Source organism: Chlorocebus sabaeus, chromosome 20 (assembly GCF_047675955.1).
Source record: "Chlorocebus sabaeus isolate Y175 chromosome 20, mChlSab1.0.hap1, whole genome shotgun sequence".
Lineage (NCBI taxonomy): Eukaryota > Metazoa > Chordata > Mammalia > Primates > Cercopithecidae > Chlorocebus > Chlorocebus sabaeus.
Window position 1 is genome coordinate 94,679,412 of NC_132923.1, and position 18,231 is coordinate 94,697,642.

At 44.8% G+C, this 18,231-nt stretch overlaps 1 protein-coding gene across 1 annotated transcript in view; it reads right to left on the bottom strand.

The window, feature by feature from the left end:
• Positions 1-17,048, bottom strand: part of RIMKLA (ribosomal modification protein rimK like family member A) — a 40,638-nt gene extending 23,590 nt beyond the window's left edge. The window contains exon 1 of the mRNA XM_007979182.3: positions 16,743-17,048. Coding sequence (XP_007977373.3) covers positions 16,743-16,905 — 163 coding nt within the window. The 5' untranslated portion in view covers positions 16,906-17,048. The remainder of the gene's footprint in view (positions 1-16,742) is intronic.
• Positions 17,049-18,231: the final 1,183 nt, after the last annotated feature.

Genomic DNA, 18,231 nt, shown 5'->3' on the forward strand with positions numbered 1-18,231 from the left:
ACTCCTGGTCTCAAGTGATCCTCCTGCCTTGGCCTCCCAAAGTACTGCGATTACAGGCATAAGCCACTGTGCCCAGGCAAAAAAAACCTTTAAAACACAATTTACAGAGACACTTTATAGGCTTTAACCCAAAGCACCTTCTATTTCGTAAGTGATATTATACTGCATAACCACATAATTCTAGGGGGAAAAGGGTGCTAATGAAGTTACAATTTCTCCACCAGGTGATGAATAATATCAATACAAAAACTCTAAGCACAAAGATGAAAAACAAAACACCCACAAAACTATTCTATGGCTCTGAATTGCACCCTTTCCCCCATTCTAGGAGATATTTCACTGATTAAAAAGGGGAGGTGTAGGTACAATCATTACAATAAACTGTTTTTTGTACTTCCACTGATCGTGTGAATCCAAGGAACTGGAACCTAATTCTCAGGGATGATTTATAAAGAGCATCCAAGTTATCTTCACTTTGCTGTCAGAAAACTGTATCACTTTTAGATGCTTTTACTGTTCTTTGAAAAATTCCATTGCCACTTACAGCCCTTGGGGGAAATAATATGAAAGGTAAAAGTAAACCATGTGTAGCAGCCTCAAAAGTGGTTGGAGAAAAAAGAAAAATACTCAAGTGGCTTAAGATAGTAAATACAGAACACCCAGGACAACATTACACAGTCAGATAATATATGTGAAAATGCTTTGACAACTATAAAATGCTATACATATGTGAGGCACTGGCATTCTTACTACACAGACATTCTACTAAGCAAAGTAGGGACAATTTATGGAGATTTTTACCACCTCACAGGAAAAACAGCTTTACAACAGAAACATGACCTAGAGAAACAAGAAGCAGCAAAAACGTCTGGCTTTCAAATCCCAACATGAGACCACAGACAAACAAACTTCTAAATGGGAAGAAAAGAATTCAATCATTTCTGGAAATACCAACCACAAGTGGACAGAGACAACTCAGCCTCAACAAGCAGATTCACATAGACCTAGGAAGTCTTACCAGGACTTCATCTCTCTTCTCCAAAGGTAAATCTTTGGGCCTGGCTCATTCCAACTGAAGCCTTTAATAAATGAAGAATGGAATGGGTTAAAGTGTAGCCCAAAAGGCTCTACTAAGCAGTTAGACAGGTCTTGTGCATGCTGGCTGTCCAGCCCTGTGCAGAGAGGGACATGACAGGTTTAGGGACGCAGTTGCAAAACTAATCACAATCTTTGCCCATTGACACAGCTCTGACTTTTTTTTTTTTTGAGACGGAGTTTCACTCTTGTCGCCCAGGCTGGAGTGCAATGGCGTGTTCTCAGCTCACCACAACCTCCACCTCTCAGGTTCAAGCGATTCTCCTACCTCAGACTCCCAAGTAGCTGGGATTACAGGCGCCTGCCACCACACCCGGCTAAATTTTTTTGTATTTTTAGTAGAGACAGGGTTTCATCATGTTGGCCAGGCTGGTCTCCTGACCTTGTGATCCGCCTGCCTCAGCCTCCCAAAGTGCTGGGATTACAGGTGTGAGCCACCATGCCCGGCCCTAGCTCTGACATTCTTGCCATGGGCAACTTCACATGCCCCCTGCTCTTTGCCATTGTCACTGCCATCATATTTCTAGTAGTAGGAGACAAGCAGCAGCTGCTCATAGTGGCTTCAGTGGGAGCAACAGTTCTACACAACCATGGCCAAGGACAATTTGGATTTAAGGCTGGCCCTTGGCAAAACTGTCTGTAAATTTTGAGACCTTTTAACCATGTAAGCGATCTCCCTCTCACCATTAACATCTCCGCTCAGGAAAGGACCTAATGAACCTAATGCAGGATGGAGCTTAATTTATCACCTTTCCCAGGATCCTTAACATTTCCGCTGCAATCTATGGACCTCAAGTCAAGGGAATGAAGAGCTGATGCAGGATACCAGGAAGGACAGGGCTCTGCTTGGTTGCTGGTCAACAGAAGGAAAGCCCTCAACACTCTGCTCATGCCCTCCAAGCAGAGGTTTCATGTGATTGAATACCCTAGTGCTCTTAGGTATCACCTTAACTTGGGGAGAGGGAGAGGCAGCTGAGTTGTTTCTGGAATATTCTGGGGTCTCCCAGACTCATGGGTTGGGCTTGAGATTTATTATGTTTAGCCTCAAACCACTAAAAAAAAACTAAAACGACCACTCTATCCCCAAACAGGTCAATAAAATATTAGTGGAAAAAAGATCAGACCTCAAACAAGTTAGGACAGTGACCAATTGCCAACCCAGTTAAAATCAACTTTTTGAAACCAAAATATTTTCTCTATATTCTAAAAAAGAATAATCTACTTTTGTGGGTAATTGTGTTCTGATTTCCTTTTGAATTCTCTATTTATATTTGGAAATATTTTCATGTATTAAAAACAAGATAGAAAACCAGGATAACTTTTCCCAAAGAACAGAGTCTGTTTTTTCTAACCTATATATTGGGTTCAATTAAATTCTACATGACTAGGCTGGACACAGTGGCTCTCGCCTGTAATCCCAGCACTTTGGGAGGCCAAGGCAGGTGGATCACCTGAGGTCAGGTGTTTAAGACCAGCCTGGCCAACACGGTGAAACTCTGTCTCTACTAAAAATACAAAAATTAGCTGGGCGTGGTGGTGTGCATGCCTGTAATCCCAACTACTTGGGAGGCTGAGGCAGGAGAACCACTTGAACCTGGGAGGCAGAAGCTGCAGTGAGCTGAGATCGCATCATTGCACTCCAGCCTGGGCAACAAGAGCGAAACTCCATCTCAAAAACACAAAAAATTTTTCTTAACTAGACTTACGTATTTGTATGTGCAATAGCGAAGAAATGCACTTTATGATAAAGAGAAATAACTTCAGCCATGAACAAATCTTTATTGGAAAGCAGAGTTCTAAAACTTAACCATTCTCAATGATCACACCAATAGAGGGAAGCAGAGGCATGGATAATAAAAGGTGCTGTAGTTCAGATTAGAATTCGGACAAGATTTTTACTGAGCATCTATTGTTTTAGGTTATTTGCTAAGAACTTTCACATATTATCTCATTTAAATTAAAAGTGCCTTATAATACAGATCCTTGGAACAGATTTGACTATAAATGTCTTTGCATTTACACAAAGCCGATACATAAGTCATCACCCTCCAACCTGTGCATGCATATCACTCACATATGTGTGCACACGTGTGCATCCTTGGATTCACTAAAGAAAGCTTCAATACTAAATGGATGTCTGGTATGCCAGAAAAAACCTTCATGTACAAAACAAGCAGAAAAATTAAGAAAACAGCAGGAAACTAAAGCATGATAGCAAACAAGGACCCCACTTATGGTAGCTTTTAGAACCATTATATTTGAGCAGGATCATGTAACAGTGGCCGGCAGTGAAACTCTGGAAGTTACCAGAAAAGAATCAACTATATAAATAACATGAGTAGGCCAAGCGCAGTGGCTCACGCCTGTAATCCCAGCACTTTGGAAGGCAGAGGCAGGCAGATCACCTGAGGTCAGAAAATCGAGACCAGCCTGGCCAACGTGGTGAAACCCTGTCTTTACTTAAAATACAAAAATTAGCTGGGGGTGGTGGCAGGTGCCTGTAATCGCAGCTACTCGGGAGGCAGAATTGCTTGAACCCAGGAGGCAGAGGTTGTAGTGAGCCAAGATCACACCACTGCACTCCAGCCTGGGGGACAAGAGTGAGACTTTGTCTCAATAAATAAATAAATAAATAAATAAATAAATAAGACAATCTACTTAGCATTTCAGATTATCTTGTGTTATGAGGAAGATGTGTTATCCAAACATGACTTGGTGCACCTCCATCAGTTTCCACCTTTCCCCTTATTTCTTCCTACCCCACCCACAGCATTTTGTTGTAAAAGCATTTTGTTATTTTTATTCTTAACAAGTAGATGCCACACCCCTCCTCCTTCCCTTTTAAAGTTCTTTGTGACAATGCCCAAAGAAATCTCACCTCCACCTCACTAAAATGCACAGACATTTATGTGGCCATTTTCTCTTTCCACTAACTGTGAATTTTGAGGTGATTTAATTCAATTCAACATTTACTGAACTGGTTGGTATGACTCAAACATACTATTAAGCAGGAATACAAAGTTGAATTAGACAGTCTCTGCCTACCAGGAGATTATAGTCTCCTGACAGAGAAAGATAGAGACATAACTTAAATACTCATTTTTTTCACTCATGAAACACATTTATTGTTTCACATATTCATTCAGTGCATATTTATTTAGCACCTACTTTGGGTCAAGCCCAGCGTTAGTTTGGTTTCCTGAGAAGCTCAATCAGACAAGCATTTAAGTGCAAGTAGTCTATTTGGATAGTAATTTCAGGAAACATTGGGAGGGGCATAGAGAAGGGAATGAGGCAAACAAAACATACTTTATCAAGTGAGTTACCACCTCTCAGCAACCAGAGCTGAATCCTGCTGAGGAACTCTAGGAAATGGCTTAGTACATGCACTTCAGCTATTCCACCTGAGAGGCCAGGGAGTTGATGATTTCAAGTTTTTATTTTGAGACAGGGTCTTGCTCTGTCGCCCAGGCTGGAGTGCAATGGCATGATCTCGGCTCACTGCAACCCCTGCCTCCCGGGCTCAAGTGATTCTCCTGCCTCAGCTTCCTGAGTAGCTGGGACTATAGGCACAAGCCACCATGCCTGGCTAATTTTTGTATTTTTTGTAGAGACGGGTTTTCACCATATTGCCCAGGCTGGCGTTGAACTTCTGAGCTCAGGTGATCTGTCTGCCTCCGCCTCCCAAATTGCTGGGATTTCATAAACTCATAATGTCTACCTCTCAGGGTAGGAGCCACGAGGCCCAGCCAATTTCAAGTGTTTACACATCAACTCAGTTTTTGGTTAAGGCTGCTCCAGGGGCATGGTGTTAATTTCCCAACCCTTCTGGCTTGCCATACATGTGTGGGCAACATGGGATCCTGTACCAGACAAAGCTCTCTGACAGGTGCAGGTGCTGGTAGTCAGAAGCCGGGCCCTGGTGCAATCAAATGGTGAAAGCCAAAGGGACTGACAGGGAAGGAACAAGCACTGTCTTCTTAAGGGCTGGGCATGGGAGTTGAGAGGTGTGAGTAAAACAAACGACATCCCTGGAATTTAAGACAGACAACACACAGTTGTTATTAATGCTATCAATGTTCTGTGTAGAGCACCTGGGTCTTGTGGAGCAGCGGGAGAGGGAGGAGACTGACTGTAACACAATGCGCTAAGTGCTCCAACAGACCTACATCAGGGTCCAGGGAGAGCAAAGGAGGAAGGAGCAGTTAGGATGATTATCTCTGCCTGGGGAGAGGGAAAAATCAAGGAGTTTCAGAAAGAAAATGTTGACTCCTCGTGCCTCTAAGCTCTGAAGAAATGTTGAAAACTAATAAATTCATAATCTCTACCTCTCAAACAAATCAACAGTAAGACATTGCATCTTATAGGCACTGAGTTCAAGAATGTCTCAGGGCTAAAGTAACTCCTTGGAAAGGCCCTTCAAGAAGTCGAAACAACATGAGATGAAAGGTAATTTGGCAAAGTGGATACAGTATTGGCCTTCAAGTCAGAGATCTGATTTATTTAGCTGCTATCATTTAGCGATTTATTTAGCTGCTATCATTTAGCTTGGCAAGACACAAAAATCTCTTTGGTTCTGTCTCCTCTTCTATAAAACGGAAGGGCCCTAGAACCTGGCAAAGCTTCCTCCCTCATCTCCCTCGCCACCTCACAACATGATCTTTCTTCAGCTATGAAGACAAAGCTCAGCAAGTTCTTCTCCTCTGTTCATATCAGTCATCCAAGTCTCAATCTCTGATGCCACATCATTTCCCTGGACTCTAGACCCCACATGGCTCTGACACTGCCTTTTCTTTTCTTTTCTTTTCTTTTATTATACTTTAAGTTCTAGGGTACATGTGCACAACGAGCAGGTTTTTTACATATGTATACATGTGCCATGTTGGTGTGCTGCACCCATCAACTCGTCAGCACCCATCAACTCATCATTTACATCAGGTATAACTCCCAGTGCAATCCCTCCCCCCTCCCCACAATAGGCCCCGGTGTGTGATGTTCCCCTTCCCGTGTCCAAGTGATCTCACTGATCAATTCCCACCTATGAGTGAGAACATGCGGTGTTTGGTTTTCTGTTCTTGTGATAGTTTGCTGAGAATGATGGTTTCCAGCTGCATCCATGTCCCTACAAAGGACACGAACTCATCCTTTTTTATGGCTGCATAGTATTCCACGGTGTATATGTGCCACATTTTCTTAATCCAGTCTGTCACTGAGGGACATTTAGGTTGATTCCAAGTCTTTGCTATTGACACCGCCTTTTCTCATTCCACCCTCCACCTCTTCCCATCTCCACTCTGCCCTCTGAAACTCAATGGGCAGAAAATTCCCTTATCCTCAACCTTTTCCAGGTGCCTTCCCTTCACCTTCCTTCTTCTTCTGAGTCCAGCTTGCACCCTGTCTCTCACCAATGGCACTGCTTCCCCAACAGCCCTCTAAGTTGTGGCTGTTTTCTCCCCTTTTGCCACAGATTACTGGGCCGAGATATCCTCCTTGTTCCTGACTGCAATTACCAGACCATTCTGCCTTCTCTCCTCCCTAAAATATCCAGCCTGAATCTCATCAGGCCACACAACACATCACCCCTTCTTGTGCAAGTCGTCTACAGAGCCCAGGTCACTCCCTCTCTTCTTGAAACTTTAGCTTCTTACTCCCACACTCTCAGAAATATTGGTGATTTCCATGTCCCTATGAAGAATCCTTTCAATGCCAAGGACTCTCAATGTCTTGACTTCCTTTTCTCCAAAGATCTTCTCCACCATCCCACCTCAGCTACCATTCCTGGTTACATTCTGGACTTTGTGCAAGAATCTTTATTCTAATCTCCAACCACTCGTCCTATCTTTCCAGCTTGCTTCCTCTAGTACTAACATTGACCCAGCTATGCATTGACCCCACAAGAAGCTACCATCCCTGGGTACCACCATCTTTTCACCGTCCCTCCCTTCATATCTTCAACTTCCCTTCTTATCCTATTCAAACTCCATAGGCAAGCACCATGATCACTTCCTGCATACACCCTCAAATCCTTGCACCCACTTACTGTTTAGGTAAACCACTACTCTGGTCAGACTGATCCAACCCTCTACTTCGTGTTCCTCCTTTGTAATGAAACTTACCTAGAGAAAATACACAAACCTGCTCACTTGTCTCAAGGGCACCCTTAATGTCTGGCAATCATTTTACTTCCCTAGTCCCTTCTCTCAACCTCAACACTATTTCACACTTTCTCTTCTTATCTTACACCTTTATTACTTTGTCCCATCTTCTCATTCTTCCTATCTCAATGTGAAAAATTGAAGCAATCAGAAAAGACCTTCTCTATAAGTTCCCACTATCACATCTATCCACCCACCTGCACCTGTGACATACAGATTACCTTCTCTGTTCTTATAATGGCTGAACTGTCCTTACTCCTAGCTTAGACCAACCCCTCCAAATACGCGGTAGATCCCAGCCCTTCTCAGCTGCTTAAAGCACTGCCCCTGCCATTTGCCTGTCTCTCCTACATCACCAATTTCTCCCACTGTATTAGATCATTCACGGCAGCACACAAAAGTCCCGTTATGTATCCCTTCTTTATGAAAAGTCTCTCAGCTGGGCATGGTGGCTCACGCCTGTAATCCCAGCACTTTAGGAGACTGAGGCGGGCAAATCAATTGAGTTCAGGAGTTCGAGACCAGCCTGGCTAGCATGGTAAAACCCCATCTCTACTAGAAACACAGAAATTAGCCGAGTGTGGTGGTGGGCACCTGTAGTCCCAGCTACTCAGGAGGCTGAGGCAGGAGAATCACTTGAACCCAGGAGGCAGAGGTTGCAGTGAGCCGAGATCACACCACTGCACTCCAGCCTGGATGACTGAGTGAGACGCCATCTCAAAAAAAAAAAAAAAAAAAAAAAAAAAAGGGAAAAGAAAATCCTCTCAATCCTGTCTCACTTTGGGCTCCCATCCTGTTTTTCACCTCCCCTTTACAACAAAACTCCTAGACAGTTTAGATTCACTCTTTCCTACCACTTACCGGAAACTGCTCTTCCTGGGGCTGCCAATGCTACATGCACATGCTAAATCAATTCTCATTCCTCATCCGACTTCATCTACCAGCAACTTTTTTTTTTTTTTTTGAGATGGAGTCTCGCTACATCACCCAGGCTTGAGTGCAGTGGCATGATCTCTGCCCACTGCAACCTCTGCCTCCCAGGTTCTAGCGATTCTCCCACCTCAGCCTCCAGAGTTGCTGGGATTACAGGCGTGCACCACCACGCCTGGCTAAATTTTTTTACTTTTAGTAGAGACAGGATTTCACCATATTGGCCAGGCTGGTCTTGAACTCCTGACCTCAAGGGATTCGCCCACCTCAGCCTCCCAAAGTGCTGGGACTACAGGCAAGAGTCACTGTGCCTGGCTTACCAGCAACATTTGACATGATCTGATCACATCTTCCTTCTTGAACAACTTTCTCCACTTGGCTTCCAGGACACCCACTCTCCTGGGTTTCATTTTTTTTTTTTTTACTCAGGATTCCTTGCTAGTTTCTCCTACTCACTCTGCCCACTAAGCACTGGAGCTCACTCTCTGAACCCTTCTCCATCTATAGTCACTCCCTTGATAGGTGTGTAAAGGTGCTCCTACTTTGATAGCTCCAGGCCAAGCCTTTCTCCTGAATCCCAATCTTTCCATAAATGGCTACCTGACATATCCCCTTGGATGTTTAATGTGCAACTCACACTGAGTTCTGATATTCATCACCTGCCCAAACTTATACCTATCTTCCTTTCCATATCAGCAAATAACATATTTTATTCTTCCAGCTTCTCAGGCCAAAAACTTTGGAGTCCTCCTTGACTAGTCTTTCCTGAACACCCAATATCTGATTCAGTAGTAAAATCCTGATCACTTTGTCTTCAAAATATGCCCGAACCCAGTCACTTTTCACCTTCTCCCCTGAAATCATTCTAGCCCAATAATCTCTTCTCACCCGAAATGTAGCAATCACCTCCTAAGCAACCTCCTACTTCTGCACTTGGTCCCTCTGGTCTATTCTCAACAGCATAGCCAGAATGACTCTGTGACCCATTAGGCAGATCATGTCGTTTCTCCGATCAAAAGCTTTCAGTGGAGGCCGGGCGCGGTGGCTCACGCCTGTAATCCCAGCACTTTGGGAGGCTGAGGTGGATGGATCACGAGGTCAGGAGTTCAAGACTAGCCTGGCCAAGATGGTGAAACCCCATCTCTACTAAAAATACAAAAATTAGCCAGTATGGCGGCATGTGCCTATAATCCCAGCTACTTGGGAGGCTGAGGCAGAGAACTACTTGAACCCAGGAGGTGGAGGTTGCAGTGAGCCGAGATCATGCCACTCACTCCAACCTGGGTGACAGAGCGAGAATCTGTCTTAAAAAAAAAAAAAACAAAAACCAACAAAAAAAAACATTTCAGTGGGCCAGGCACAGTGGCTCATGCCCGTAATCCCAGCACTTTGGGAGGCCAAGATGGGTGAATCACTTGAGGCCAGCAGTTCAAGACCAGCCTGAACAACATGGCAAAACCCTGTCTTAACTAAAAATACAAAAATTAGGTGGGTGTGGTGGTGTGTGCCTGTAATCCAAGCTACTAGGGAGGCTGAGGCAGGAGTATGGCTTGAACCCAGGAGGCAGAGGTTGCAGTGAGCTGAGATCACACCACTGTACTCCAGCCTGGACAACAGAGTGAGACTCCATCTCAAAAAAAAAAAAAAACCCTTCAGTGGATTCCAGCTCATCCAGAGTAAAAGCAAAAGTCCCTTCAGTGACCCACCGGGCCCTATGTATCTGCTTCCTTCCCACCCACCTCTCTGACCTCCTCTCCTGATACTCACATCTTGGCTCACTCTGCTCTGCCACGCTGGCCCCCTTGCTATTCCCTGTTGCCTAAACTACTATAACTTCCAGATATCTAAATGGCTTGCATCCTCGCCTCCTTCAGATCTTTACATGGATATCATCTTCTGGGTGAGGACCACCCCAGCCACCCTGTCTAAAATTGCAATCCCTTCTCTTACCTCCAGAAATGTTCTCTTTTCTTTGTTTCTCCTTAGCTCTTTTCACCAATATACTATACGTTGTATTTATCTTGTTTATATTCTATTTTCCCCATCTAGAATGTAATCTACTTGAGAGGCACAGATTTCTGTCTACTTTATTCTGGTGCCTAGAAACAGTACCTTATACACAGTAGGCCATCAACAGATATCTGTTGACAGGATTAAAAAAATGAATAAAATCATAATAATGAGCATGAAGCCTGCCTCTGTTCCCACTCTCCATTTTATCTCTACTGCCTAGCACAATGTCTGGCGCACTGGGCACTCAATAAATATTTTTTAAATGAAATAAATGAATGTATAGGATTGTTGAAAAGATTAAAACACAAAAAAATACTAAAGTATTAATAACAGAGTTACAGGAATGAAGAATCAGTATTCCTGTCAGTTCCTCAACACAAAGTAATCTAAATTTATCACTTTCTCATAGTGGAATCTGGAGTTACATGTTTTCTTTTTTTTGAAACAGGGTCTCACTCTATTGCCCAGGCTGGAGAGTGGTGGCACTATCACAGGATCCTCCTGCCTCAGCCTCCCAAGTAGCGGGGACTACAGGTGCACTCCACCATGCCTGGCTAATTTTTATTTTTTATTTTTTGAGACGGAGTTTCACTGTGTCACCCAGGCTTGAGGGCAGTGGCGTGATCTCCGCTCACTGCAACCTCCGCCTCCCGGGTTTCAAGTGATTCTCCTGCCTCAGCCTCCTGAGTAGCTGAGATTACAGGTGCACTCCACCATGCCTGGCTATTATTTATTTATTTATATGAGATGGAGTCTCACTGTGTTACCCAGGGTAGAGTGCAGTGGCACAATCTCAGTTCCCTGCAACCTCCGCCTCCCAGGTTCAAATGATTCTCCTGCCTCAGCCTCCTGAGTAGCTGGAATTACAGGTGCGTGCCACCAAGCCTGGGTAATTTTTGTATTTTTTTTTTTAGTAGAGACAGGGTTTCACCTTGTTGGCCAGGCTGATCTCGAACTCCTGACCTCAAGTGATCTGTCTGCCTCAGCCTCCCAAAGTGCTGGGATTACAGGCACCTGCCACCGCACCCCATCTAATTTTTTATTTTTATAGAGACAGGGTCTCTATAAAAAATTTTTCAGATTATAGGTTTGTGTTAAAACAATATAAACCCAATTATAATCCAAAAACAATTATAATCCAAATTTTAATTGTTTCTCGGGACAATGGGTAAAGTGGCCAAGGAAGTGGCTGGAGTGAGGTGAGGTTAGCACTGACATATGCAGATTCAGTGTCCTCCCTGCTAGTGAGGGGAGTGGCAAGGAGGTGTGGATGGGTGGAGATGACACAAATATCTCTGAGTGATGGCTGTACTCCCTTCCACCAAGCAGGCCCAACAAATTTGGTGGAAGTGTTCTGGTAGCAGCAGCAGGTGGTTCAGAAATCTAGGAGTAGGGGCCAGGCTCAGTGGCTCACACCTGTAATCCCAGCACTTTGGGAGGCCGAGGTGGGCATATCACCTGAGGTCAGGAGTTCGAGACCAGCCTGGCCAACATGGCGAAACCCCATCTCTTCTAAAAATACACAACATTAGCCCAGTATGGTGGCACGTGCCTGTAGTCCCAGCTACTTGGGAGGCTGAGGCAGGAGAACTGCATGAACCTGGGAGGCGGAGGTTGCAGTGAGCTGAGATCGTGCCACTGCACTCCAGCCTGGGCAACAGAGTGAGACTCCATCTCAAAAAAAAAAAAAAAAAAAAAAAAAAAGAAGAAGAAGAAGAAAAGAAAAGGAAATCTAGGAGCAGGGCTTTGAGATCCACGAAGGAGCTCATCTACTGGTTCTAAAACTCTTCCTAACATAGTTCATGGGGTGTAAAAACTCCTGTTAGAAACATAAACTAAACATCCATCCCACTCTCAGCCCTTGCAGTGAGCCTACAGATATAAATGTGGACCCAAGGGGTAAAGCACATCCATGCAGCACTCACGTCTATTTGGAAATATATGGTAGGTGCTTGTACTCATTCCCTGACCTTTCTTTCCACGAGTGTTGTACAGTGGTATCATGTGGATTATAAGAGGTCGGGCACAAGCCTTTAGCAGGAACTGAAGTTAAAGATCAAGTTTTCTGCAGAAAAGTTAGCATGGTACTCTTTCCTGCCAGTGTCTACTTGCACAGTGATGGGAGTCCATCCTTTCTCTGTGAGCCTTTGGTTGCCTTTTAGTGATCTGAGGTAAGACCATTTCCTTATACAAATGTAGTCAGAATCCACCCGTTCCTAACTCTTTTAGATCTGACTCACCTGATTACTACAAAGACCCAAGTAAAAGGATCCAAGAACACCTTGATTTAAAGGATCTGACCTAGAATTTGCCATTTAGCTACCAACATTTTAGCTCTGAATGTAAGGGAAGGAATGCTGAATCATCCTGCTCCTAAGAGACAAACAGTAACACAACCTCATTTCCAGGTCAGACTCGTTTTATGTCTTGGTGGGTATCGGTCCCTGAGTTTGTTACTACACTTGTTTCTTGAGCCAATTAATCATACAGAGCTGTGGGTGGGCAAATAACTTAATTCTTCCTAGTGAATCTGTCCTCATTTACACATCCCCTCATGATCTCCCCCACACAGAAGCTCCTTAGCTCATTGCAGTAAAAGTCTCACATACTTCAAATTAGCTTTTAAGACACTTCATTTAGTCATCCAACACACATTAACTGAAGGCCTACTATGTACCAGTTACGAAGCACACATTTGAGGAATCCTGGTTCTTCAGAGGGAGGGGGAATATAAACTGTATAAATAGACAAATTATAGCAAAATATGATGAGTGCTATTTTAAAAGGTATGGGCAAAGCTATTTGGCAGCAGATGGAAGAGAGGGACTACTTGGGGACATTGGGGACAAAGAAAGGAGCTCAAGCAAGCCTTTTTAGAGATAAGTGACTTGTGCTGGATTTGAAGGATGAATAAAGGTGAACCATGTGGGAGGGAACAGTGGGCATCCGAGGCAGAGGGAATTTTAGTGCAAGGTCTGGAGTCACAGACAGGCATGGTGAAATCAGTGTAGACCAATGCAAAGGATAGAGTGGAAGAGAGGAGACAGTGTTTAGACCAGAATTACTGAGTATTGGTCCTAACTCCCAGCCGGTGCTATATTCCCATATATCCTTATTGGCATTTAGAAGAGTTAACAGGTAAAAAGCAGCTACACCTATGCCCGGCACAGAATAAACACTATATATATATATAGAGAGAGAGAGAGCTATGACCATTATTATTATTATGTGCATTCTGGTTCATCACTTTATCCCTAGGGTTGAGGATATTTAGTACGTATGTTAAATGAATGAAGAACTTGCCATTTCTAAAAAGGAAACGGAGATGGACATGATTTTCATATAATGCTACACCCAGCAAAGAGTGAACGAAGACTGTTTTCTACAGGATTGCTTCAGTCACCTAAAGATCATTTTCCTCTCCCCACTGTCTCCCCACTCAGATTACTAGATTAAAAATAAAAATCATGAAAACTTGTAATCTCTTGTCTGAATCCTATTTCCAGATATAACCTGAAACTCTAAACCCTGGATTTGGGCTCCCACTAGCCTCCAGGGAGAAAAGCTCAGGAATGAATTTAAGCAATTGGCTGAGGCACCGCCATACCTGCGCCAATCAACTCCATCATCATATTCCTACATTAATATAAAGAAGCAATGGAAAGGAGTGAAGGCACAAAGGCTTTGTAAAGGTGATACCTGAACTTCCTAAATTATAAAATTACATTCCAAAGTCACTGTCTAGCCTTAACATAACTCAATTCAGTTCAATTCCACATCTTCTGAGAAAGGTACTATAGGCTACAGACATCCTAAAGGAAGCTTATTCCATATCACTGGGCTAGAAATTAGAAGACCAAGTTTTTTAACTTTAGGTTTGCTGTTAACTAGCTGGATGGCATTGAGGAAGTCACTTCACCTCTTGGAGCCTCAGGTTCTTTGTAAAATGAAGGAATTAGAATGGATGATCTGAAAATCCTTTCCAGCTCTCACATTCTATAATTCTCAAACAGTAAATAGTATCAATATCATAACTACATACTTCTGTATTTCAAGGCAAGTTGAATTCTGGAATTTTTTTTTTCGAGAAATACTTTGGCTCAGCAAATTGCCAAGGGTTTTCTATAGTTTGACTACAGAAGAAACTGAGAACCAGAGATCATATCCTGATTCATCAAAAAAAATATGTATTGAGAGCCTACCAAGTGCAAGGCACTATTCTAGCCACTATTATAGCGCTGAACAAAGCCAACAAGGTCATTCTCACGGGACTCACTTGTGCTTTAATTAATCTGCTTCCATAACAAATCTTTGGACAGCTTTGGACAGCAGAATTGGTGATCTAATAGTTTTGTTCTACGTTTTGTGATTTGTGATTTGTGTCGGCTACCTCGGAATTAACAAAAACTAAAACTGCATCAAAAAATAACTGTCTTCAATTTGTCCATTGACCAGGCAAATAGCTGTGTAGATTTTCCTGTAGTTAAAAAGAACGGGCTGGGCACAGTGGCTCACGCCTGTAATCCCAGCACTTTGGGAGGTCAAGGCAGGTGGATCACCTCAGGTCAGGAGTTTGAGACCAGCCTGACCAACATTGTGAAACCCTGTCTCTACTTAAAAAAAAAAAAAAAAAAATTAGCCGGGCAAGGTGGCACAGGCCTCTAATCCCAGCTACTCAAGAGGCTGAGACAGGAGAATCGCTTGAACCCGGGAGGCAGAGGCTGCAGTGAGCCAAGATGGCACCATTGCACTCCAGCCTGAGCAAGAGAGAAAAAAAAAAAAAATGAACTGCTGGTTTGTGAATAGATTAAGGTATTTTCACACATGAATTCCGTTAATATTTAAGACACTAAACAAAAGGGTTTGAACGTTCCCTGTGGCACTAGCATTTAATTTTATCTTTTTCTAGGACTGATTCTTTAAAATGGGGTTTTAGATACGGAGCATTTTCTTGCTCTTACAGAATTTGTGACGGTTCTACAACCTGAAGGTGATGTGGAATTTGGCTACTGTCTCTCAAAAAAGAGACATCTTTACAAGCTGTAAAATAAATAAGCAAAAAGTTCATCCTGGGTAGAAAGATGAACATGTTATTTAATCTAGGTCGGTGAAATACAACAGATTATATAATTTAAATATGATACTGAAACACATAAAATTAAAGTGAGAGGAACCTTAACCCTTAGTTTCTATAAATGAGAATCCTGAGATTCAAGGACATAAAGTGGTTTGCCCAAAGCAAAGCCAAGATACTTATTAACTGCAAAGCTGTAATAGGAATCCACATCTGCAGATTCCCTGTTCAGAATTCTACTTCTACATTAACTGTGAGAGTTTTAATAAATCAAGGAGAGAGGGTACCGGTTGCAGCTGAAAGACATTGTTGTAGATTAAATGTAAAGTACCTAATGTTTATGGTATATTTCTCCAACAGGATATACAATCTGATATAAAGTATGAGGGGACTTCGATAAACTTAGGGATGAAAAAATCTATAACAGCTATATTCCACTCAGAAACAGGTCATATTCAAAATCTCACTTGGAAGTAGTCTTTCCGAATTCGAAATTCCTTCCCCTGCCAAAGCAAAGTAGCAAATTACGAGCTTATTTAACCAGAAATAATTGTTGAAATAATGCGAACAGTAACCCAAGATGCACCCTGAACTGGGCGCAAATCCTTTTGAGTCCTGGACTCCCTGAAATGGTTGGATGCCTCCAGTGGAGCCCCAGAGACACTCAAACAGCAAGCCAGAGGGAGTTTTCTGCGTCAGGGATTCCTAAATCAGAGAGGCCTGTATTAAGGATATATGGAAAAAATAATTAACCTTTTGAGGTCAAACCCACAGATGACAACCATGTCTTACCCACAAAAGTCTCCTGAACACAGCAGTGGAGTGATCGGTGAGGCCAGAACTGTCTGAACCTGAAATCCCGACTCTTCTGGAATCAGAATTCAACGCTGCTAGGAAGAAGGATGAGTTAAACCCATCAAAGGTCTACACTCCCACTTTACACTCGAGAAGTGACTCCAATCTTTCTCAGATTTCCCCCATATGTGGCTTTCTAGTTTGGAAATAATATTCTATGTGGTGCACATTACTGCTGCTCACACACTCCTAAAAAAGTTTTTAAAAACAGTCATCTTAATCGTAATTTTGTAAATCTGTTGTAGGTTTCTAGAAACCTCAGACTCTAAACTGTCAAGGTATTGATGCGAGCAGGATTTGCAAATTTGGGGTTTAACAGCCTGATTTTCTTCGGACACTCGGGCGGCTTCAGGTGAATTTGGGTTTCTCACAAAATGAAATCCCCTAAGTAAATTAAATCGCGTTCTCGATTCTTGGCCTCGGGGCAGGTGGTGATGGTTAAAGAACCTATGAAGGTTAGCGGCTTTCTCCAACCCCAAGCGGTCTCGCAGCGGGAGTGCGGCTGGTGTGCGGGCCTGAAGGAGACTCCGCTGCGGGAGGCCGGGCGAGCTCGCCCACCCGGCCGGCTCTTATGGACCCCGGCGCGCCTCCCTTGCCCTCCCGGGGCCCGCCTCGCTCACCGAGGTGGCCGCCGACGATGGTGACGGCGATCTGGTCCATGAGCACCGCCCGGAAGCGCACGTCCTGCTCGGAGCAGCGCTGCCGGAGGGCGCGCAGGATCTGCACCTGCGGGTAGTCCTCGCGGATGCGCCGGTCCGTCAGGAACCAGAGCTGGGAGCACATGGCGGCCAGGGCGGTGCGCCCCGCGCGGCGCGGACCCCTCGGCGCCCCGGGCCGCTCGCTCAGCAGGGCGAGCGGAGGGGCGGCCGGCGTCCGGGGCGAGCGCGCCGCGGCTCCGCTCCCGCGGGTGCGCCAGGCGCCTCTGCAGCCCTGACCCAGCGAATCCGCCCGGCCACTCAGCGCCGCCGCCGGCCCCGCCAGCCAATCAGCGCGCAGCGGCGGGCGCTGGCGGCTGCAGAGGCGGCCCTGGCGGGCGGCGCCGGGAAAGGACGGCGGGTCGGGGGCCTGCGGCGGCAGGGGAAAGGACCTGGGATTCCGGGGACCGAGCCGCCGGCGGGCGCAGGCGAGGCGGAGGAGGGCAGCCCCGGCAGGCCCCAGACCCCCGGTGGGCGTGGCGCTGCGGGCTAGGGTGGGACAGCCGGAGCGGGAGGGGCCGGGGCGGTGGCCCAGTGCGGCTCGGAGGGTTTCCGAGCTGACCGGCCAGCGTTGCGCAGTGAGCGGCGGATGCGTCTCTTTGGCGATCCCGAGCGCTTGGTGGCTGGTTACACAGGCGAACGCCTGCTGAGACCCAGACAGGGAGGGCCTCGGGGACGTCCCAAAGGAGATTCTGGGGCCTGGGGAAGGTCACACGGCTGGGTCCCCAATTGGACCCTAAAGCCATGGAAGAAGAGGGATTTCTGTGCCGAAATCCTAGCCTGTAAGCCCCACGGGGATGGGGGAGAATGTAGGAGAGGGGGAAGTTGAGTCTTACCCACCTCTCATTCAGATAATTTGAAGGTGCATTTCTTAGGGTCTCAGATTTTCTTACACTGGACACCCACTCCTAGGTTGCAGCAGGTCTGAGCCTTCATAGCCTCAAAGTCATAAAAAACTGACCTAGCATCCTTTTCAGTTAGAAGGACCACTGGCTGGTCTCCCTTCACCGCTCCGGCTCTCCCCAGGCCATACAACTGAGTCATCTTTAAACACTGTCCTTGGTCCTGGCCAATTGCAAACCCTGCCTGCAGACAATAGTGTTTGAAGCCAGATTTTCCTGTCTAAATAACTGCAGGATTGAAGTTAGCCATATTTGGAGACTGCATTTGCTCTTTCAGTTCATTAAAATGTGTCTTTTTTGGCTTAGGGAAGCAAGAGTAGTTTCAAGGTAAACCCAGCAATGGCAACTTAGAAATGGGGTAAGTTGTCTCAGGGAAGACAGGCTTCACTGTAAATATTGTACAGGTGTGTGCATTTACTCACTAAGATGAGCCTGTAGGAAAGTTCTGTATACTGGAATTTCAAAAATAAATTTTCAAGTAATCTTAAGTAAACTTTTTGATGTTGCAAAAT